Raw genomic sequence first — 22,137 nt, 5'->3', positions numbered from 1 at the left:
GCAATAAAAGGGCGTGTGGTTTTGTTTTTTTCAGAAGGAAATTTGGCAGTTGTTTAGAAATGAGAACTTTGTTTTCTTCCGTATATAAAGTATGTTGCAGGCTTAGGACTTCATCAGTCCAGAGCATCTGACTTTTTTAGCAATGACTTCTTTTCAAATAAATAATGGCGAAACTCACCAAAGCTTATACCTAGGATCTAGAGAAGGCTTTATCAGCAGCTCAATGCACACAAGACTCACTGAAGCCACTGTAACACTTGATCTGAAAATTGTCTGCTTCTGAACGTGATAAGCTGCTGGAAGAGTGGAATATAAACTAAGAGAATGCAGCATCCAGCAGCAGTAAAAAAAATAAAAATAAAAAATCTCGCCTTCATTTAAAGCCGTGTCAAAGGGCCCTCAGGAAAGGAATTTTCCTCCGGGCAGTGACGGAAGCAAAAAGAGAAGGGCCACAAAGTCTTCTTGCAGCCTGTTTTGAGTTAGAGAAATAACTCCGTTGCTTTGCGAGCTTTTGTGCTCAGGTGAATTAACTGGACCTAAGGAAAGAACCCAAAGGAGTCCATGGTATGGCATTTTTCTGGCTTAAGGACACCCCCACCAGTGCAGCTGGCATAACCCTGTGCCACAGCCGCCTCCCCCACTCCCATTGCCGTGCAACACTGATAACCATCAGCAGTTGCTACTTGGGAAGTCTGAGCTATCTTCATCACAAAGTTACCCAGGCACACTGTGCCTGGTGGTGGGGAAGCAAGGGAGGGGAGAATTCCAACTCTATCACTTCTAGTTAGTCAGTCATTAAGTACAGCCTGGCTTTCTGCTCTGGAAAGCATCTAATTTAGGCGTGATCCTATATCTGCAGTCCTGTTTCTGTAGGGCAGCAAAATTCGTCCCTCTGCTAAGCTGCAAGATTGGCCATAATGTGTTCAAGTTGGCCGCTGCCTTTAACGTGCACTGTAAGCATGGTGTGTTTGCTGCTGCTGCTTGTTTACTGATGTATTTGCGAAAACACAAAAGCAGCAGACTGGTTCTCTTGAGTTCATGGGTCTACTTAGGTTAGGTCTTTGCATGGAAAAGTAAGATTATTGGGAAAGGATTAGGCAGGGAAAAAAAAAAAGTATTGTCCATTACTGGAGTAAGTTACATAGCTGAGAAGGATGTAGGTTGCTGAAGGGAGTTGCTTTCCTGAAACTTTTTTTCTGGGACATGGGGAGTGAGTTGGGATGATGTGTTCAGCCTTTACTTTCTAATTAATTTTGGAGGTGAAAATGTTGATACCTGCAACTCCAGTACAACTGCACTGTGGTGTCCACATTCTTGCATGTTAGGCAAATCCAGTCCAACTGCACATACCTGGCATACCAGCTGGCTTTCAGAGATGGAGCTTTCCGAGTTCCACAGTGGTGCCTGAGGACATTCCCCATTCGGCAGTAGTGAGGAACATCTGGGTTTTGACCGCAGAGCCAGCTCTGTTGTTCTGCATAGGCCACAGCAGGTGGGGCTGGGGGTTGAATGGGACAGCAGCATGACTGCGCACTTGGGAAACCAAATGCGGACCTCCTGGGGAAGGCAGTATGCCTGTCGTTCAGCGTGGCAGCTTCTGTAGCCTATTTACTCATTCCAGCTACCTTTCAGAGAATCTAGGAACAGGTTTTGGTCTGCTTTGTCAGATGCTGATAGCAGTGTGTGTGTATTTGGCAGACTTAGTGATGGTGTCCTGGCAAAATCAGCGTGGCCAGCATGGCACAGTGTGTGCTGCACCACAGCAGTGCTGTAAAAGGCATTTTCATGCAGTCTGTAGATAGTGCTGCTCTATAGGCCCAGGGCGTGTTCTCAGGAAGTGACAGAGGCCACAGGCAAACAAGCAAATGAAGCATCAGCGGGGTCTGCAGGGAGCTGGGACTTGTGCTTCTCGTGTTGTGCAATCCAGAAATGAAACCAGAGGGGTCATCAGCCAGCAGCAGTACGGCACAGCGCTCGTCGTGCTGTGGGGTTAGAAAACAGAAACGAGAACTGAGCGAACGGAAGTGGAGGTTTCTGTGAATGTGTGTAGACCAAATCATAGTTTATGGAGGGCAGAGGTCATGCATGCTGAGGGAACTGTGCAAAATGCCTCCACACCTTTAAATGAGCATAAGGATCATATCCCTGCATGTACATCCGTACTGACATGTATTCTTTACAGTGAAGAGGATGCAGCTGCATGGGTGATCCAGGCATAGGTACGCATGTAGGCGTAGGCCTAGAATGCCTCAGTGGTGATGTTTTCTTTCTTGTAGAATCGGGTTGTGTTTGTTTTTTTCCGACATCCCTCAATTTCTGCTGGCTGTAAAGCTTAGTTCTTCTCTCCTTTTCCTCTAGAAAGCATGAATTCTTCAGTTTTTGCAGGGAGGAAACTAGGAAAAATTCTGGCCCTTCAGTGGAGTAGGATGCCATCCCTTGTCTCTGTTCTTGCCAGCGTTTCTAACTGTGAGTGGATTTCACCGCGGTGGCTGTCTCTGATGTGTGCATGCTATTGCTTTTGTCCAAGGGATATCCCTTCTTTGCTGAAGCCAGAGGCTTGGAAAGAGATTCCCCCCAGTGACAGCCACTGATGCTGCAGTTGTCCCCTGGAGTGCCTGAGCTCCTTCACGTTTCCCTTCCTTGCCGATGACTCAGATGCATCCAGTGCTGTGTGCAGGAGCCGGGCATATCCTGACTCCAGACCCACCACATGTGGCGGGATGCATATGGTGCACTGGGGGAGCAACTCTCCTTGGGACTACCCCTGTGGGAGCTGAACATCCTAACTCTTCCCATTTTATGTTTCTAACTCTTCCCATTTTGTTTTTTTGGTAGTTTGCATCTGGATCAGGTTTGTGGTAAGAGCTCGCAAAGCCTCAGGCCTGGATTTAGAGCGTCTGATTCAGATGCTGAGTCTGGAAGCTGCGTGTTCTTTTGGCACCAGCTGCTTCCCAGCAAATCCCTGCCAGAGGTTACGGGGATTCGCTGGTCGGCTGGCAGAGCTACTCACAGCTCGCTCCCTCATCCAGCTCAGCCAAAAAGAACAGGTTAGCAAAGCCCGGCCGTTTACGGTATTTAAGCTATCCGAGTCTCGCTTTGGTGGGGATGGCCGCAGAGCGGCGATGCCAGTAGCTCTGCCGGTGCGCCGCAAGGCGTGAGGGCTGGCTGCTGGGGCCGTGCAGCCGGGGCGGGGGGCGCGCCGTTCCCAAACCCCGCTCGGGCTGCGCCGAGAGGCTCCCGCGGCGCCTGGGGTCAGCCCCGGGCGGGCCGGGCCTCCGGCTTCCCAGGCGTGGGGCCGCCTGCGGGCAGCGGCACAGCCACCCCGGGCGGGACGCGGGGAGCGGCGCGGCCCGTCCCGGCCCGGCCCTGCCCTGGCGGCCCTCGGGGCTCGGGCTCCCTCCGCGGGGCGGCGGCAGGTGCGGGGAGGAGGCGCCGGGGAGTTTCCGTTCGGGGCATTGTGGGAAGGCGCGATGCGGCCGGGGCCTCACCTGGCGGGCGGGAGGCAGCCGGCAGCCAGCCGGGCCGGGCCGGCTCCCAGCCTGCGGCCGCCGCCACACCATGGTAAGTGGGCCCCGCGCTGCCCCGAGACGGCGGCGGTGCCCCGGGGGGGGGGGGGAGCGCCCCTCGACGGGAGGGCTCCCGGGGCGGCCCCCCCCGGGCACCCGGCTCCGGGTTGACCTGGCCGCCGGGCCCCCGGAGCAAACGGTGAGCTCGGGGGGAGGTCGGCGGGGGTGTGGTGCGGTGAGGTGAGGGGGACGGGGCAGAGAGCAAAAGGCAGCGCGACCCTCTCCTGCGTTCTCGGGCACGGAGAAAAGAAACTTTTCTTCCCTGAGAAATCCCTCTGCTGGAATGAATGGCCCGAGCTGCGTTTCAGCAGAGGTGAAATGCTCGGAGGGCTGTCCCAGCTGTTCCAACAGGTGGGAGCCCTGTTCCCAAGGGAGCTCGGGCAAGGTCTGCGCCTTTTCGGAGGAAATGAACGTTGGATTCTTTTTATTTCCTCCTATCTGACCCTTGGGGTGAACTTCAGTCATGCTGACAGACTTTGGTAGCCAACCAGGAAAACAAGGCTGCTCTGGAGAGAGTTGATTAAGGCTTCCTGTAACCCGAGGAGCTCAGGTTCAAGTCAGCGCCGTGCCTGGAGGAGTATCGAGTTTGCTTGCACATGGGTCCTTGTCTTCTGGCTGGCCGGTGTCTGAGCATTGCAGCTTCGGGCAGTAGGTTTTCTTGTGTCAGGAGCACGGGGAAGAGCCCTTTCCCCACGCGTGTTCCCCAGAGGGCTCGTGCGGAGCCTTGCCTTCAGCCCAGGGGCCTCTGCTCGGCTGCCTCGTCTCCCAAGAGCTGTAGGAGCTTAGTCAGTAATAGTTCTGCCTTTCTGCCAAGGCTGGCTGAAGTTGTTTCATCAGGTTCAGAAAGAAAGTGACGGATGCTCATGTGTGCGGTTTGGTAGAGTCTAAGCTAAAAAAACTAACCACTCAAGTAGGGTGCAGTTCATGGCAAAATGATGAGTGGGCGATAGGAGTAACATATGTGTGTGATAGGGACTGTATGGGTCTGGGTCTGTTCCTACGGTGCGTGTTGGCAGCTGGTCTACCTGCGCAACCTGGACCCTTGGCTGGGTAGAGGTGGCAGCAGCTGCTTGTTTGAGCTTTTACCAGCGCTGCATAGGGGCAGCAGCCCTCCAGGTTAAAGGGATCCTGCGAGGGAAGCCCTTCAGTTCTTCATCTGTGTGCTTGCAGAGTCTGGTGGTTGTTTGCTGGGATCAGAAAAGGTTGCCGTGGTTATTCTCTTTTGTTAAATGCGATGACTGACATCCCTGGAATAATGGCTAGATTTTCCCCAAGGAGGACTGTGGGCTCTCGAGCAGTAAGATGGTCAGTGATGTCTTGTAATTGAGAAAGCATCTCGCTGTTTGATAATTCAGGCTTAGGGCAGGGTCTGCAAGCATGCCCCAAGCTCCTGTCTTGCCCAGTTTGCCTATTGTGTGCATCTGTAATATCAGTTACCAGCAGTGCAACTGCACAGGAGTCTCTGCTTTCATTGGAGGTTGAATTTTGATGTTTGGCTGTGTCCTCAAAGGTGGAGCTGAGCTGTTTATTTTCAGTGGTTTGGTCAGAACACACCTCATATTTGTTGTCTCGTGTATTTAGAAAAATGTACCCTGTCATTACATTAGCATATAGAATATGTGCAGTAACGAATTTACAGATGGCAATGCAGTTTCCACACCTTAAGTCCTCATACATATATTCAACCTTTCTGGTTACACCCTGAGACAGCCCCACATATTAATTTCCCTCGTGTAAAGCTTATGTAAATAACTGGAGTTCCTATTTTGCCCTTGAAGGTCAGTAAATATGGGAGGTGATTTCGGGGAAGCTGTGCTCAGCACTCTGCCCTGGTGCATGCACTTCACAAATGCCAGTTCCTAAAGCACTCACGGTGGTCCCAAGGGAGCAGTGCTTACAGTAGCACTGCTTATTAGCAGTATTGTCTGCTGTATCAATTATAATTTTTTAAAACGTGTGTGTTCTTTGTTTTTCCTTTTCTGAGGCATTGCTGTAATAATGCTTGCTGGCATTATAACATCAACTAGTGCTGTCAGCCTTACCCTGTTCTCCTATTGTAGAACCAGTGCTGATGAAAGGGTGCTTTTGTCAGGGTACTCTTTCACTTAAAATTCCTCTGTCTGTCATCCGGGCTTTGTGAAGGGTTGTTGCACTGGGTTTACCGGTCAAGAACTAAGGGTTATTGGGTTACAAACCAAGAATAAGCCTTATTCAGGCTCACAACTGAAGAACTTCCAGCAGGTCATTTAAACTCGTTAGATCGGTTCCTCCTGTTTGGTATGAGGTAGTTGTGCTAGCCACCACTATCACATGGTCTGAGATTTGAATGGAAGGTAATGGTACCACCTCTCAGCAGGAGGGTGGTTTCAATTGTTTGCTCTGTTGCAAATCTCCCTGCAAGTTTCAGCAAAGTATCTGTTTAGCAAAGTTTATTTCGCATCCTGCTGAGAATGACCTGTTTACTGCTCAGCTGCTACCTTGTGACAGGTCAAACAAACACTTTTTAGAAAAAAAAGACTAAATTCTCCTCCCTGATGTGTGTTGTTGCAGTGAAGAAACGTTTCCTGAAGGACTGCGTTCTCAATGGATAAGAAAGTGAAAGAGCAGGGACTGAACAGAGAGGAGAAAAATATTTTTTTTCCCCAAGGACACATGTTGCTGTAGCCTTTCGTGTCCATAAGTGTTGCAACACCTTGATCCTACTGCCACCTCACCGTTATCAGTATAATCTCGATGAGAGTACATGGTTCTGCTTGCATAGCTTTGAGTGCAGAGTTGTTGCCTACATAGTAAAAGGCCCTGCCTCCCTCCTGCCTGCGCTGTTCATCAGTACAGTGAGAAAAATCAGTTCTTGTAGACGTGATCTGAAGCCCTGGAGAAAGATCAAAAGAATCCCCCTGAGGACAGGGGGCTCTACAAACATACTTGGCCTGAATAGAAAAGGAGCTGGCAAGCAGTGTTTCCATTTAGCCAGCCATTTGATACCCATCGCTGATCGAGAAGCTTGGGTGGAAATGTTAGCTGAGGTGACTGCAGGTGCTGACACCTGCCTGATGTTTGTAAATGAACTCTCAGCTCTTCCGATTATTGACTTTCCCAACAGTCTCAGTGCCCTTAATTGCTAAAATAAACACAGATCTGTAAAAGATGTTTTCAGTGTTTTGCAGAACTTACTATCTACGGTTTGAAGAAGAACGTGCTCTAAACCTTGCCTGCCTTTTTCCACTTTGATACAGCAGCGTATTGGCCTAGCGGAGATGAACTTTGCCTTTAGGAATTTAACTAGGAAAGACAGGAAGGGCAGCAGATGAGAACAGATGAGAGAAGGAGAGAAAATCACAGGTAAATGAATCCAGTTGGTTGAGGCAGCGTTATACGTGGTAGGGGAGGTGAGGGGGGAGTACGTGTGATATTTCATTGTTTGTCATGTAGTGAGCTGTTTGTTTGGGATCTGATAGTAATGGAATGGCATTGCTTTGAGAAGATCCTGAGATGTTTCAGCTTGGAAAGATGACTACAGGGGAAATTACGCACATGCATGACATTATGAATACTGTAAGAATGCTTCCTAACAAGAAGTGTCAGAGTACAACCTCTGACGTTTTTAGGCACTAAATGTAAGGAAAACTAAAGAGAATATTTTTTCATACAGTATAGGTGAAAGATTTTTAATCCACTGCCAAGGGTGCCGTGGGTGTCTTGTTAGTCAGGCAGTTCACAGAAGATGAGTCCACAGGTGTGTTGTCTGGATCCGGTTTCTGTCCCTAAATCCTTAACTCTGTGATTCCTGGCGACTGAGGAGTACCAGCAGAATGATTTTATGCATGCCATGCTTCTTACGGTCTGCCCTCCTGGAAACTGCTCAGATCAGAGTAGTGCTCGGGGGAATACATCCTTTGCTGTTCAGTTACCACCCTATCATTCAGCTGGACTTGTGAATACCATTTTGTGGGATTTGCTAGGAAAAATGTTTTTTAGGGTTCTTTTCAGCAAGTCTGCAGTCTCTGGCTGCTGATGTGATCCTCCTCCAGCTTTGGATGTTCTCTCTTGAATATTCACTATCGTTACTAGAGGCTGCCTGGACTTCTTGGCTGAGCAGTGATTGTGATTCACACTTCACAGTCTCTGGGTAATATGCTCAGCGTGTGGAGCATGTCAAAATGTTTGCCCCTTTGCAGCTTTTCTGTATCTTTTGATACAAAATCCTATGCTTTATAAACCGTCGTGTAGACCTTCTGAAGTCATCAGTCGTATGCAAAAGCAGCAAAGGGACAGAATGATGGAGGCACTGAGGAAACCAGTGGGCCAAGGAGGGCAGGTAGAGCTGCTTCTGCTGCAGTACCGACAGGATTTATGCTTTGGCATTTGGCATATGCAGCAGGCATTTATGTGAGCCAGTTGTAGTCTTTCCAGTGATGCCTAAATTAAACCAATACTGCTGCTGTAAAAATAATCCTTTTTGTTACCTATGCACAGCTACTAATTGCCATTCCTTCCCATCCATTTCCCTGCTGTCCTATTCCTCCGGGCTGTCATCTGCATTCGCTTGGCTGCTCTGGGTATGTGCTTTCTTGAGCAGCCAGCCCTGGCCCTTGGCATTTTTGCAGACGCCGTAGTTTAGAGAGGTATAAGATCCCATCGTATACAAATGGTTTTTCATTTGTGAGTAGGAACGTAGCATGCAGTGGAGGAGGAACAGAAACTAACACTAACATTTGTGTTTGAAGGCAAGCATGATGTGCCTTTCTGGCCAGACATGTCTTTCTGGCCTAATATATCCTGGATTCATGGTTCTCAATATCACAGACGTAACCCCAGGTGCTCTGTGCACCAGTCTCTTTTCTCTAACTTGCTGAATTTGTGTAAGATGTCTGTCTGCTATCTTCTTTTCAGGCCTGAGAAGAAAAGATAGCGTTAAAAGCCCTCTTCAGCAGCCAGTAAATGTCTGTGGTTGCCTTACTGCTTGCAGGTAGTTTTGCTCAGAGGCTTGCAGCTCCAGATGGCTAGTCAGCCAGTGCAGGGATTCCCGCATGATCATCACCCTCTGCTTAGTCCCCTGAGGTGAGTGATAGACATAAAGCACAAGGAAATAAGAAATGGAATAATTTTTATTTGATGAAAATGCAGACGTTTACCATGTTGTGCCTTTGTCTCACAGCCCATGAAGTGTTCAGAGAGTGTCTGGTTGTCTGCTCGCAGGTCTAGAAAAGTCGTGGGAATGTCTGAATGACCTACAACAAAACGAAGCGCTCAGACCTCACAACCACCAGGCTCAGAAACATAAGTCAGGTTCCTCAAAGAAGTCATGTTCTACTTGATACCTTTCTCCATTTGGCATTTCCCAAGAACTAAGCCACTTACCAGATACCAGCTCCTGCTACGCCAGGAGGGAGTATAAAGGCCAGTATAGCAAATGACCTGAACAGAGGAAAGCTAGTCCTGTAGCGGGGTCTGAGCCTGGAGACTCAGGTTCAATCCCTTGCTTTCCAACGTGCTTCTGAGGTTTGTGTATCCTGCCTGCCTTAGCCCCTGTTCAGGTAACAGAGGAGAGCAGGCTACAGATGGACAGTGAACATGAGGGGATGTGACTGTTGAAACGCAACCTGTTATTTTTGAATCTTAACTTGTTAATTGCCTGCATCTGCGTGTATTTCAGCTGTGAAATAAGGCTTTCGCAGATCGGTCTCTTCAGAGCTGTCCTGTCATTGCTTCGGATGTTGTGAATAGTGAGCGCATGAGCTGAGGGCAGTGGTGGGACGGGACCTCAGGCATGTCCTTTCCTCCAAGTCTCCGAACAAGACCTGGATGAATAGCAGAATTAATTTTTCATCCAGAAACTTGCACTCGAACAATTTTTTTCATTTTGGAGGCAAAACTTGGGACCAACATAAAGCATTTGGTGAGATCCTGTGCTCTGGCTCTTCCTTCCATAAACAGTAGTTGTTTCTTTCATTTTTCATGTTTAGGTTACTAAATCCATGTCTTTTTTTTAACCCCAATAAAAAGTGCCATTTTTAAAATGGAAAATTGAGAATGTCTCCATTGAAAATGCCTAAATGAAGTGCTTCAGTGTTTCCTGAAAATGACTTGGATGCTTTTTCAAGTCACTCAGAAAATGATCCAAACTCATGTCTGTCTTCAGTCCCTCCAGAGCTCGTTTTCCCAGTGAGTGGCTCTGTTGATGTGATGTACAGCAACTGGTGGAGTCGGTGTGAGGCTGCTGCAAGACCTGTGGTGTTCTCACCCTCTGGGGCACTGGTGTCCCCAGCCTGCAGCGAGGTCCCTCCACTGGCTGAGGAGCCAGGGGAATGCTGTCTGCCTTGTTGTGTCCCCTGCCCCAGGGCAAAGCCTTTTACCTTTGCTCCTGAGAGGTCAGAGGCAAGGGAAGGACGCTGCAGTACCACACACAGCAGGGTTCTGCAAATAACTGATAAGGCAAAGTGGAAACGAGAGTAAAAGTGACTGCACCTTTTGCCAGAGTCCATTGGACTAGCTTTTAGCTCTGTTTCTTCACAGACCCTTCTGGGACCAGACTGGGAAAATGGCTTGTGACTGTAAAATAGTCTGAGGCTAAGGTGAATCACAGGCAGTTTAGCTTCTTGTAATAAAAGGATTTTAACATACACACAAAAACCTCAGACAGCCTTGGCACTTCCCCTGCTTTCTGGTGAGTCAGTTCATTAGGGGCAGTGCTCTCGGCGGTTTGTTCAGCCTCCTGCCTCATCTCCTCCTCCTCAGAGCTGCCTGACCGGGATTTGCTAACCCCAGCAATGTATAAACAAATGAAGATAGGTCTGAGACCCTGGCAGAAGAGATGTGATTACACAGTTAATAATTGTTCTAAATGTTCTCAAATGGTGCTGCTCTCTGCGGGGTCAGCCAGCCAACATCCCTGCAGGTGCCAAGGCTGGAGGTGCGAGCACCAGCTCCAGTGGTGGTGGTGTGGCCACCGTTCTGAGCTCTCAAACTGCAGAGTTTGAGGCAGGTTTTATGCACGCTTCTTGCATTGATTTGTTCTTGCTTATTGCCTGGAAAAGAGTAATTCCTCTTGCAGGAATAAAAACAAAAAAAAGTTACAAGTTAAGAAAAATGAGAATAATTATCTTCTGCATCTACATCCTGGAGGTTTTTAGGTCTTGTGCTGCCTCTCCTCTCTGGAGTGGTGCTAGGAACCCAGCCTTGCTGCTGGTGGGACACGAGCAGCTGCACGGAGGAGGCAGGAGGCTGCCCGTGTTGCGGGGAGGAGGTTATGGAAGGAATGCTGCTGGCTTGTGAGAAAGGAGCCAAGGTCAGGAGGACTGCACATGCAGCCATAAGCAGGAGTGGGAGGGAGCCTGCTGTGGGGGCGAGAGCAGGCAGCGATGTGTCAGCTCCTGCGGCAGGACGGGGGATGCACAGCTGCTCTGAGTGCTGTTTTCCCAGCCTTAGGTAGGGTCAGAAGTGTTTTTGGCTCGGAAGTTCAGCTCGGCTATACCATTTCAATTATGGGCTTGCTTAACTCAAGTAAGGCTATCAGGAAAGTTGTTGGCTGGATCAATACTGCATGGAGTACGGATCCTTCAAATGCTAGTGTGCCGGTCAATTTAAACTCTTACTTCAGTAATAAAATAAGGATGAGTTCTGCATCACGAAGAGAATAAAATCAATGTGTAACTATAGTCACATGTGCCTGTAATGATCTGGCACAGGTTTTATTGCATGGACTTTGGATGCATTGTTTAGGGGAAATTGTTCAGAAACGTTCCTAATGGAGATTAAGCTGGAAGGAGCTCTGTGCCAGTTGGACAACAATACGCTACTTTGGCATTCTTATGTTGCTGGTTTTTCGCTTATTTTTTTTTCCTTACTTGCTTACATCAGAGAGACTGTGTTTTAAATCTTAAAGCTAGGATTCTGCAGCAGTCAATAAACCTGTCAGCTTCTGTGGTGCTGTGAATAAAACTTTCAGTAACAGTAAACAAATGAGGAAATTTAACATTTTTAATAAGGTAGCCCGTTCCCAGGGTTTTACATCGTTGCTCTAAAAATCCCGTAGCCCCCAGTAGGTATGTATTGAAGGTCAATAGCCAGATGGTGACTTCGTGCAGCTGAAGAATACCAACATGCTTATACTTGAGTGTGTTACTCTTCTGCCTCTCCCTGGTGTGTCTAGGATGTTAATGCATTAGGTGAGTAGTTGTCCATGCAGTATGTCTTTCTCGCTTTACCCTAATAGCCTGGCTTTCCAAACCACGTATGTGCTCACAGTAGCTGTGTGTTTTTCACGGTTATTCATCCTTTTCTTTTTTAAAAAGAAACATTTTAATGGCAGGTTTTGTTCATTTTCAGGTGTGTTGTAAAAATAAGTAGATGTAAAAATTCTGGACAGCCATCTATGTTGAGGAAGACGTTTTTTCATATCAGAGGTAGGAATGGCAAATCATAAAAGACAAGCAGAATATGAACTCAGCTAGACTAAAGCAATACGAGAGGATCAAGCAGACTTCAAGGGAGTCAGAATAAGGTAAAAGAGAACTTTATGATGAAAAGCTGCTTTCTCTCAGCCAGGTAGAGCCAGTCAGTCTGGCTTTCCCAAGGCTTCTGTCAGCAGTGCTTGTCATGTCAGCAGCCAAAGGTGGGGCTTTTTTCATCCCATTACCCTTTTTATGTGGTCCATGACTTTTTCTTGATTAGCATGTCATATTGCCTCAGCTGGCAACAGCAGGCTTAAACTTAGAATTTTTAAATAGAACTCAAGAGTTTCTGAGTTCTGCCAAGCTGTGTATTTTAGGATAGTCATTCCTAATTCGCAATTATTAGTTACTTGTTCAGGAGCCTTTCTGTTTGATAGAGGTGACTTTGATTTGGGAGAGCTCTTAACTGAATTTGGAAAGGTGACAGCTGAAGCACAATCTAAAAGCCTCGCTGTTTGAGAGGCAGAGCTGCCTCCCTGAGCAAATCCTTGCCAAAACCAAGCACCCATGAAAAAGAAGCCTGGCTTCATTTCGTAGCCTTCCAACAGCCCTCTCCTCTCAGCTCTCTCCTCTCCTTTCCTGCCTTCCCTCCCCAGAGGTGACTTGCAGTTCTCCCAAGTGCTCCAGGTGCTACAGAACAGCTTTGAAAACAGTTGGAAAATGCTCTATAGGTGGACTTAGGGAGGCAGAGAGCATAGCTAGCGTGGTTTCTTCTCGCAGTGGGGTGAATTAGATCCTCTCAGCATTGACCCTTTGAGTTCACCTTGCAGGAAGAAACATGGCAACTTTTAAATGCTTATATTGTTGGACAGCAACGTGGAAAAATGATGCTGGGAGTCAGGAAAACCTGCTTTGTCTTCCCGTGCAGTCTTCTTCATTTGATATCCTTACTGATGGTTTGTTCTGTATGTAATGCAGCGTAGTCTGGAGCCCTGTAGACAGCCTCACTAAACACTGCAGTGCACGTTAAAACCTCTGTAAAAGCTACCAGGGATCCAAGTTTGCAACCAGTGAGCTGGGTGTGAAGTGTTTAGCTGGCTTAGGATGTAAGCCTTCTGTGTTTGGCATTTTTGATGTCTCTTCTATTTACTGTGAAATTATTCTGTGTCAGAAGCCTACCATTTGATTTTCCAGTAGCCCTGGAACTAAGGGTACAGTTTGTCATCCTGGCTAGTTCTGTAGGTCTCGATAAAGCAGAAAGCCTGTAATTTTCTGGCTTGTCATATAAAGTAGCTACAGCTAGTTCAGAGAAGGGGACAGAGTTCAGGTTTAGAAAAGTGGTTTGAATTCTTGATTTCCAAGAAATCTGTTTCTTCAACTAGAAAATAACGGCCCATAAATACAAAATGCAGTCTTTCGGCTACTTACAGGCATTTATGGAGATGATTTGGCACCATGCAGTAGGTGGCTGGGTCTGATTCAGTAAAACAAGCTAATAAAATTACACTCAACTCTCAGACTGAAGCCTGTCTTCTACAGACTCCACATGCGAGGACAGCTGATGCTGTGATAGGAACTGCACTTCTCATCCCGACCCAGTCTAGCTTGGACCTAAAAATCCTCTCCAGCGTCACTTGTGGGTCTGGTGGTTGTTAGTCATAGCCAGCACACCCTGGAGATGTCCAGAAGGAAACCAAGCACTCTGCTTCAGAGGTGTTTGATTCAAAGCAAGTCGTTTGTCTTCGCTTTACTCTGGAATTAGAACTTTTAAAAATCAGAAGAATTGCAGGATAATCTACCTCTATTTCTAGCCTGGCTGCTGAAAGCCAGCCCTAAATTCCTTAATCAACATCTTGTTAGTGGCACTGTAGAAAAGGAAGTATGTTTCTACAGTCAAGGAGCAAGGAACAGATGAGCTGTTAGATTGGTGTTTATGCAGTATTTCAACATTTCCAGGTTTGTTGATGCATCAAAATCTTTCCAGTGAGCTGTAATCAGCAGAGCTATGAGAGTGAAAAATGTGTTGTATCACGTCAAGGTGGCTGGGCAGAGCAAAGCTGAACTGAATGAAATGGCAATAGCAACATAGCAATTTGGTGTTTACACTTAGAGGAATTAAGCCATTTAGCCTCATGAGAATGTAATTTTGTTTATCTCCTAGAGAGTTCTCCAGTTTGAATGGAGTTTAGAAGGTAAAAAAAAAAGGGGGGGGGGGGAGCAGAAGAGTCAAAAGAGGGAGAAAAAATATTTTTTTCCCCTAAGTATCTGCAACTCGAGAGCATACTGGTTTGCTGCCGACTGTAAAACGAGACGGACTACAGCAGAGGCCCTTACCTGTTTTCCAGCTGTAAGTATTTCCATAATAGTAAAATCGATTTAAGGGGTATGCAGCTCTATTTTGCATACGAAATAGAGTATGTATGGAAGACCCACAAGATAGGATTTTTGAAGCTAGTATACAAATCCTGATGCATTTAAGAGTGTCCATAGATACCTTCTAATTGCAAAGTATGTTAACTTCACTCGTGAAAGTGTTGGTAAAACATCAGCTGCATCTTTACAAAAAATAGTGTACTTTTCAAAGCAATTCTAAATGGAGAGCAGCTCACTTTCCTATGGGTGAAACATGGCATGCTGAAGTATGCTAATCAGTAGAAAATGGCAATAATATTCACAGAATTCCCTAGTTTATTGATACATAGCCTTTTAAAGCCATAGGGTTGCTCTCCTAGAGATATATTTATTGCTTACAGATACTCAGGTGTAAGGTCCATAAGGTCCAACAGCTGAACCTAAACTTGAGTACCTTTTCTTTATATTTGCCTATCAAAGCACTGCAAGCCAAGATGTCTTCCTGAGGGTGGAAGAAACTTGTCTCAAACAGCATGATCTTGTTATGCTGACATGCTCTCGGCTTTTGCTAGGGATTCATTGACTAATTCCCTGCATATTCAATCAAATCTGATCATCCTCTCCTATCTGATTCAATATATTTTTAGAAATTTGTTTATCAAATAGCTGCTAGCTGTGTCTGATTGCTTTTAAATGGACACCTGTGGACCTGCTGCTTTTATCTTCAGAACCTCTGCTCTGCTTTTCAAATGCACTCCTCTTCACAAAGGCTCTGGAGTTAATGGTGCTGTGCAGCAAGCAAAAGAGTCTTTTGTTCATCCAGCTTGTCTCAGCGGACAAAGTGTATGGACTGTCCCTTCATCTACCTCGAGGGGGTAACCCTGACAGCTGGAATATTACCATGTCAAAAACCAGCTGGTAATATGGACAAAGAAAGGCAAGAACATGGTGCTTTGATCTCCACTGTAATTAGGCCATGTGTACTGCCAGCAGCATAATTATTTTTATTTAGCAAACTCATCTGGAGAGTATTACAGTGCTCAACACAAGGCAGCTACAAAATCCTTGTAGTTCTATCAAACACATTAGCCTAATGATAGTGAGAGCCATATTTGCAGCAGCTGATTCTGCCACAGGCAGATATGAATAAAACAATCCACCCTTCCTTAAAATGATCCCCTATTTGAAGTCTTTCCCAATATAGTCAGAACTCTTATCTCCAGGTTACTCAATAACTCTGTGACCTAATAACTAAAGAATGCTTCTGAATTATGAATATTAACATTTTCTGCAAAATCCAGTTGTTGTTTTTTTCTTTTTTAAAGTAGAAACCTCTCAAGTGCACTTCTCTGCTGGGACTTGATAGTAATCGTGAACCTTAACTTCAGTCTTTGCTGGGGAGATGGAGTGATGGAGGAATTATAGGCATAACAACTAGCTGGAATAGAAAACAAGAGAAGGGATGAGGGTGTAGATTGAGAAGTTATAGGGAAGAGTTTGGTCAGCTAATGGAAATGTGGTCGTGGCGAGGGACCTGCCAGCCCCGGTCTCTCTTCTGCTGGGAGCTTGCAAGGATCACAAGTAAGTGAGGACAAGGAGGCTCCTGTGCTGCTCCCTAGTCCTGCCAGCACCAGGGGAAGCCTTGTCTCTGCACGGTCATGCAGGTGGCTGCGGCTGCAGATGGAAATCCTTCCCGGGAGAACATGGCCTCCGAGCCGTGGTGCTGTTGAGAGAAGCCATGGGGATGCCTGTCAAAAAGCAGAGCAGGTCGCGATGTCTTCAGCCATTGAAAGCGTCTCTTGCCCCTTCAGGTTTTTTCATGTAGCAGAGGACATCTCATTGAGATGAATGTCATCCGCAAATAGATCTCCTGCATTCTTAAAGCCATTTCTGTGCTGCGGGTAGATGACTTACTAGACCGCTTAAAGGCTTGGTATAGTCAGTTACTTTCATCTGCTTATAAAAGTACTTGTATAAATGGGCATTGACACTTCTCGCCCAAAGGCCCGCTGGCATTTAAAAGCTAGCGCTTCTGTATTTCAATAACACTGCTAATTCTAAGCATGAAAAAAATCATGGGGCAAACCGTGTAAAATTATGACTGGTTTTGAAATTGAAATTTTGGAACAGTACATCTAGTGCTTCTTTAATGTAACGTCCTAGGTGACTGAGGTCTGTCCTTTGTTGTCACGCTCGTCTGCGTTTCATAAATTCTTTACTAAAAGTAGTTGAGCTCCCTTTCCAAAGTAGTTGGCTTCTTTCTTCTGCTCCGTATAGCCTCTGCTAGGGACATACTGCTTAGCGTGTAACTGCAAAGAGTGCAGTGCCAGAGCTGTTGGTGATGATGATCACTAGCTTGGTACTCATTTTCCCATCTTGTTCCCCACACTGTGCATCTGTGACTTCCCCAGCCCCTCTGTATTGTGTACCTTTAGTCCCTTTGCTAACATCTCCAGTCTTGCTGGAGGAGGGACTGGGGCCCTCTTCTCGCCACCGCAAAGGGGTGATGCTCTTCCAGTTCCCCAGGGAAGCAGCAGAATAGAAAGCAAAGCCACCGGTTGCCCGAGGTAAGGAAGTGCGGGTGGGAGAGGATGTGAAGGGGACATGCAGGGAGGGGACATCTGCTAGGGAAGGCAGCAGGAGGGGAAGCATCCCAGCTTCCATGCTCAGCCTCCCCCAGACCTCCCGTCGGGGTCAGAGGTACCTTTGCTGAGGTCCGAGCTGTCCGGTGGCAGGCACAGAAGTGCCTTCCTGCCACTGCCCGGGGCAGAGCTGGCTGTGCCCAGTGCTAACCTTGTTGCTTTGTTTACTCTAGATACACTTTATACTGCTGTTCAGTCGACAGGGGAAATTAAGACTTCAGAAATGGTATACGACACTACCTGACAAAGAGAAGAAAAAGATCGTTCGAGAAATTGTTCAGATTATTTTGGCTCGCCATCAAAAAACAAGTAGTTTTGTTGACTGGAAAGACCTCAAGCTTGTTTACAAAAGGTGTGAGTAATTTTATGAGAACATGTAATTACTAATCATATAAATAACATGCTAGAAGTGGAAAAATAAAGGCTCACTTTAGCACTTGGGTTTGTTTTTACAGTAAGATATTGGGAACCTGCCATCATGAAGCTAACAGCACAATGACCCTGGATAAATTGGCAGGGTAAATTATGGAGTAAAAAAGTATTTGTACAATCTATCAAATGAAAAAAAAATGGAGTAATGTAGTAACTATTTGTGGTTGAAATTCTGTTAGAAGGCTTAGGCTCCTGATTCTTCAGGATGGTCTACTGAGAAGTGTGGGCTTCATCAGACTCTGAGAAAGGCTGCAAGAAGGGTTCTGAGGCACTTTCAACATTTTAACAATTTTTGTCTTTGAAATACTTGTTGCTCTGGAAAGCGTTAAATCCTGTTTCCTTTTCCAAACAAGTAATTTGCACAAGGCTTAGCAATAACTGACTTCTAATTCTTGTGAAGTGACTTGTAGTAAACAGAAGTAGGTTTAAGATATAGCACATTATACACATAAGTGACGTCTTCCATTAAGCAAAAATTGCCTTCCTTGCTGTGAAGTGATGTATGTAAACATCTGATCACATGCTGAGAAAAGCTGGGGCTCTGGCCATGGCACCAGAGAGCTGAGGTAGATTGTTACTTCCATCTTGGAACAATTTAAACAAAGTTTTGGTGCAAGTAAGTTGTGAAGATTGACTGGGAGAAGTAGTTTCATGTTTTCTGGCCCATGCAAAACACTATCAGTCATTTGGTAGCCAGCAGTCTTACTGAGATGTAACACTTTCCACCTTTATTTTTTCCTTTATTTTTATTTTGTTAAGAAAGAGCAGTAACTGCAGCAGGCGAGGGAAATGTTTAAAGTACTGCTGTCTTACTGTTTGTTTTGTTGAGACTAGTGTTGGAGCCGCTTTGCCAAGGGCTAGAGTTTGCTTTTCTAACTAAATTAATAATTTGTTTAAATTACCGGATCTTATTCAGTGCTTTCTAGGACACCATGAGAATGAAAGAAGATTATTTTAGAGACAAGACAGACATTAAATATCACTTGTGTAACTTCTAAGAGCCTTTGCTCTTAGTGTCCAGCTGTTCACTCTCCTGTTTTTGCCTTTATTTTCCTAGGTATGCTAGTTTGTATTTCTGTTGTGCAATAGAAGACCAGGATAATGAGCTCCTGACACTAGAGGTCGTTCATCGATACGTAGAACTTCTGGACAGATACTTTGGAAACGTAGGTTTCACTCTCTACCACGAACTGCATTGCTGGTTGGCTGATAAACAGATACCTGTTGCTGTTTTGCTTTGTGTTTCCATCTACACTAATTGGCCCTTAGTCTCTGTCAGTCCAAAGGAAAATTCATTATTAGAATATTTTATAAAATAATTCTGAAAATATCATAAGATCAAGTTTATATTCTTACTTCTAAATAAAATTAATATTGATGTTTTCTCTGGGAATAGGATTTAAGGGAAAAGCTTGAGAAATATTTTTTAAAAATGACAACACTGGGTAACAGTATTTTAAGTCTCCCTCTTGACATCTTCAGCTATAAAAACAGCAAATAGATCTTCATAATATTGTATAACAATTGAGAGCACATAAAGATGAGAAAAAGTGTTGTTTTTTTTCTTTTCCAAAGAAAAGACCTGAGAAAGGTTCAAATTAGTCTGATCTAGTGGGTGGCACATGATTTTTTTTTTTCTTTTAAATTGTTCTCACTACTTTAATTCATCTCGTGTCTAAATCACTGTGCCATGACTCACGTTTGTACTGTCTCAAAACAAAAAAGCAGTTAGTGACTGTAAGGTCACTAGGACAGGGAATTTGTCTTGTTTTCTGAAACTGTGTGTGAATATATGTAACCCGTATTACATAGGTTGTATAAGACCTACTATAACGTTAGTAGGCTAGGAAGTCAGCTTCGTTGTCTGAAACCCAGAACACGGGTAGTGTATTTTATAAAATATAGTAAGTAGAATATCTTTGCTATAAATCTAGGCTATAAACATGAAGAGAATATGTGCAGAAGCTGCAGTATTGCCTAAAATGCAGTATTCTTCTTCACCTGGCTACCTGCCATGAGAGTGCGTATACATTTGATCATTTGAAAAAACTTCTAGCCCAATACCGTTCATAATGCTGTAAAGTGATTTAAAGTGGGATTTTTTTTTTCCTGCCAGGTGTGTGAGCTGGATATTATCTTTAATTTTGAAAAAGCTTATTTTATTCTTGATGAGTTTATAATTGGTGGAGAAGTACAAGACACTTCAAAGAGGTCTGCAGTGAAAGCCATAGAAGACTCTGACATGTTGCAGGAGGTAAGGCCGAGGAAGACTAAAGGCAAACATCTCATCTTCCTGCATCTTCCTTGTTTGACAGGAGCTTAAAATATAGCTTAGTACTTCCGGTACTTAACTATCCAAGTGTGGTTTAAGTTCAGTTTTAGTAAGTGCAACAACACAATTAAAGGAGCAGTTACATAAGCTTTCAATTCAATCCTCTTGCATCTTGCAAAATCATCTGCAAGCTCTTTATATACTGCCTTTGCTTTCTTGCAGTTTAAATGCTATAGCTTCTTGGATGCTATATTAAGAAACAGGTTAAGATATATGTAAGATATTAAATATATGTACATAATCTAAGATTACATTTTTACATTTTATGTATACATAAATATAGAAAAATCTGTTGTTTCATTAATACATTGGAAACAATGACCTACAATGAACATTTTAAATTGGAAAGAGTATGTGCTAGAAAACTCCCATTTTTATTCTTAAACACCTGTGCGGTTTTTCTACGAGGCACAGATATGTAACCTTTGTTCAAAACCCCTCAGGGAATTTCTTCTGTAACTCATAGCGTTAAGCCAGCAGTGGCAAAAGCAGTTGAATGTAATAGATTGACTTCAATTTCCTGGGTACTGAAGGATCCATCCTAATATTGAAGGAAACGGCATGATGGTAGATCTAGTTAGGGACACGCTATGGAGTTGCCCAGTTTTTTCAAACTGGGCTGGTGTTAGCATATGAAACCAGGCCAGCTTTGTACAAAGGTCAGCTAGACGTGGTGAATTTAGCTACAGCTGTGGTATGTTGTTATATGAAGATCAGATTCTAAAAGGCTGTTAAGGTTTTTAAAGTAGAATTATTTCTACATTAATCTGATCTAATTCCATGCAAAAGTACAACTATATATATATATATAATAAGACAAGAGGGTTTGGTTCAAAGATTCTATATTACTCTGCTGCTTCATAATGTATCAATTGTTTTTCTTTTTTCTCCAGACAGTGGAAGAGTACATGAACAAGCCTGCATTTTAATGTTAAAACTACCTGGAAAGAGAACTGCTATATACACCTGTAAAATGCACTTGCTGAAATTGCTTCCCAATGTGCCAGATCCTCAAAGAAATACCAAAAAACTAAAACTAAAGGGTTTTGTTTGTATAATGATCAAGATGAAGGTCAGCTGATGTAGCACAGGGTTTAACAATTCTGTGTTTGGATTACTCTGCATGTGAGTTTCTGAGAATTGTTTTTACCCTTGATCTAGTTTCTCTTCTCCTTGCTGGACTGAACAGTTGTTTTGTATCATGTCTTTTAGCTATGGGTTTTGTTATCATAAAATGTTAATCTGGCAGTACATGGAAGAGGTATATTTACTGGTTTTGGTCCACCGCTGACCATATGACTCTACTTTTGTACAAATGTCCATTATTTTGAATGTAATGATTTTTCTGCTCTAATAATAATTTTTTTTCTAAAAGCCAAATTGTTGTGGGCCCTGATTTAATAAGCTTGTTTTGAGAAGATTAACCACTCTCCTGAAGAAGAAATGTACTTTTCCTTGGCCCAGCCACTTCCAGTTGTAGTGTCTTCTTTCTCTTTTCTGCTCTACTCTGCTAGTAAGACAGTTCTCCAACTGCTATTAGAGCACAGGCTACACTTCCATTTCACCTGGAAGACTGTTCTGACTTGAGGCAGACTTCTCCCAGGTTTCACAAATCCTTTTTGCTTCTGCATGTGGATGGCCTGTCGCTGTCTTCCTAGATCTCCTGGACCTGGAGAAAAGCTATACAGCCTTTGGAAACATACAGCTCAAGAGCAGGAGATATCCTGAAGAGGAGGAAATAGTCTTTGGGATTTTAGGGTGAAGATCTTGTGTATCTTTTGACTCTGTATTCTCCGATGACCATCTTTCTTAGGAGGATTTTCCATTCCCCAATTCACATATCTATTAGGATGAGGTAGGCTAGCTTTCTAATAGTTGAAATGGTCCATTTTTCTGAAGGCTGGACAATTTAATTAACTTTTTATAACTTCACAAGCTCCACAAATGGAAAAAGGGTAAAATAGAGAGGGGAAGAATTGGTTGGGCTGTACATCCTATTACATGTTACAAGACATTGGAGTTATAAAACATTGTACTTGTATGTGTGGGGAATCAGGTGTGTTAGCTCGCCCATCTTTCTGTTAGTGTAATTTGAACTCAATAAGCTGATTGAACTGGCTTCCTCAGATAGATTACTTTCTTTAACAGACTTCAAAGCTGAGAGAAATTCTCTTTATCCCGTTACTTGTAGCTAGATATTGTCTCTGTCAAGTCATGAAATTACCTTATACAAAACTTAGGTAAGTTATCAGACAAATATGCCAGAATGATCCGAGGACTGATTTGCATTTCCCTTCAACATTTATTTTCTTTGATTTCTGGGATGTACAAGGAGTATTTTCCTTCAGGGATTTTTCTAATCTTTAAATGTCCTGCATGATTATTCTAATTTTTCATTGCTCCTTCCTTCCCAGTCTGTC

The 22,137-nt window shown here is 44.6% G+C and overlaps 2 protein-coding genes across 3 annotated transcripts in view; both read left to right on the top strand.

The window, feature by feature from the left end:
* The first annotated feature begins 2,695 nt into the window (after window positions 1-2,695).
* On the top strand, window positions 2,696-21,097 carry AP1S3 (adaptor related protein complex 1 subunit sigma 3). Of its 2 annotated transcripts, XM_080605043.1 has the most exons (6): window positions 2,696-2,729; window positions 2,836-3,047; window positions 17,127-17,305; window positions 18,443-18,551; window positions 19,502-19,639; window positions 20,611-21,097. In XM_080605043.1, exons 1-6 carry the CDS (start codon window positions 2,711-2,713, stop codon window positions 20,644-20,646), a joined length of 693 nt encoding a protein of 230 aa, XP_080461169.1. In that variant the 5' UTR covers window positions 2,696-2,710; the 3' UTR covers window positions 20,647-21,097. The 2 variants fall into 2 exon arrangements, with proteins under 2 accessions (XP_080461169.1, XP_080461170.1); XM_080605044.1 differs by lacking the exons at window positions 2,696-2,729; window positions 2,836-3,047 and adding an exon at window positions 3,429-3,561.
* The window catches only part of SCG2 (secretogranin II), a 58,790-nt gene continuing 40,108 nt past the window's right edge, over window positions 3,456-22,137 (top strand). The window contains exon 1 of the mRNA XM_080605031.1: window positions 3,456-3,561. Within this exon, the coding sequence (XP_080461157.1) occupies window positions 3,471-3,561 (91 nt within the window). The 5' untranslated portion in view covers window positions 3,456-3,470. The remainder of the gene's footprint in view (window positions 3,562-22,137) is intronic.

Source organism: Anser brachyrhynchus (assembly GCF_964034855.1).
Source record: "Anser brachyrhynchus genome assembly, chromosome: 9".
NCBI classification, from domain to species: Eukaryota; Metazoa; Chordata; class Aves; order Anseriformes; family Anatidae; genus Anser; species Anser brachyrhynchus.
Note: the sequence above shows the minus strand (reverse complement) of the source record. Positions and strands in the feature narration are given on the sequence as shown.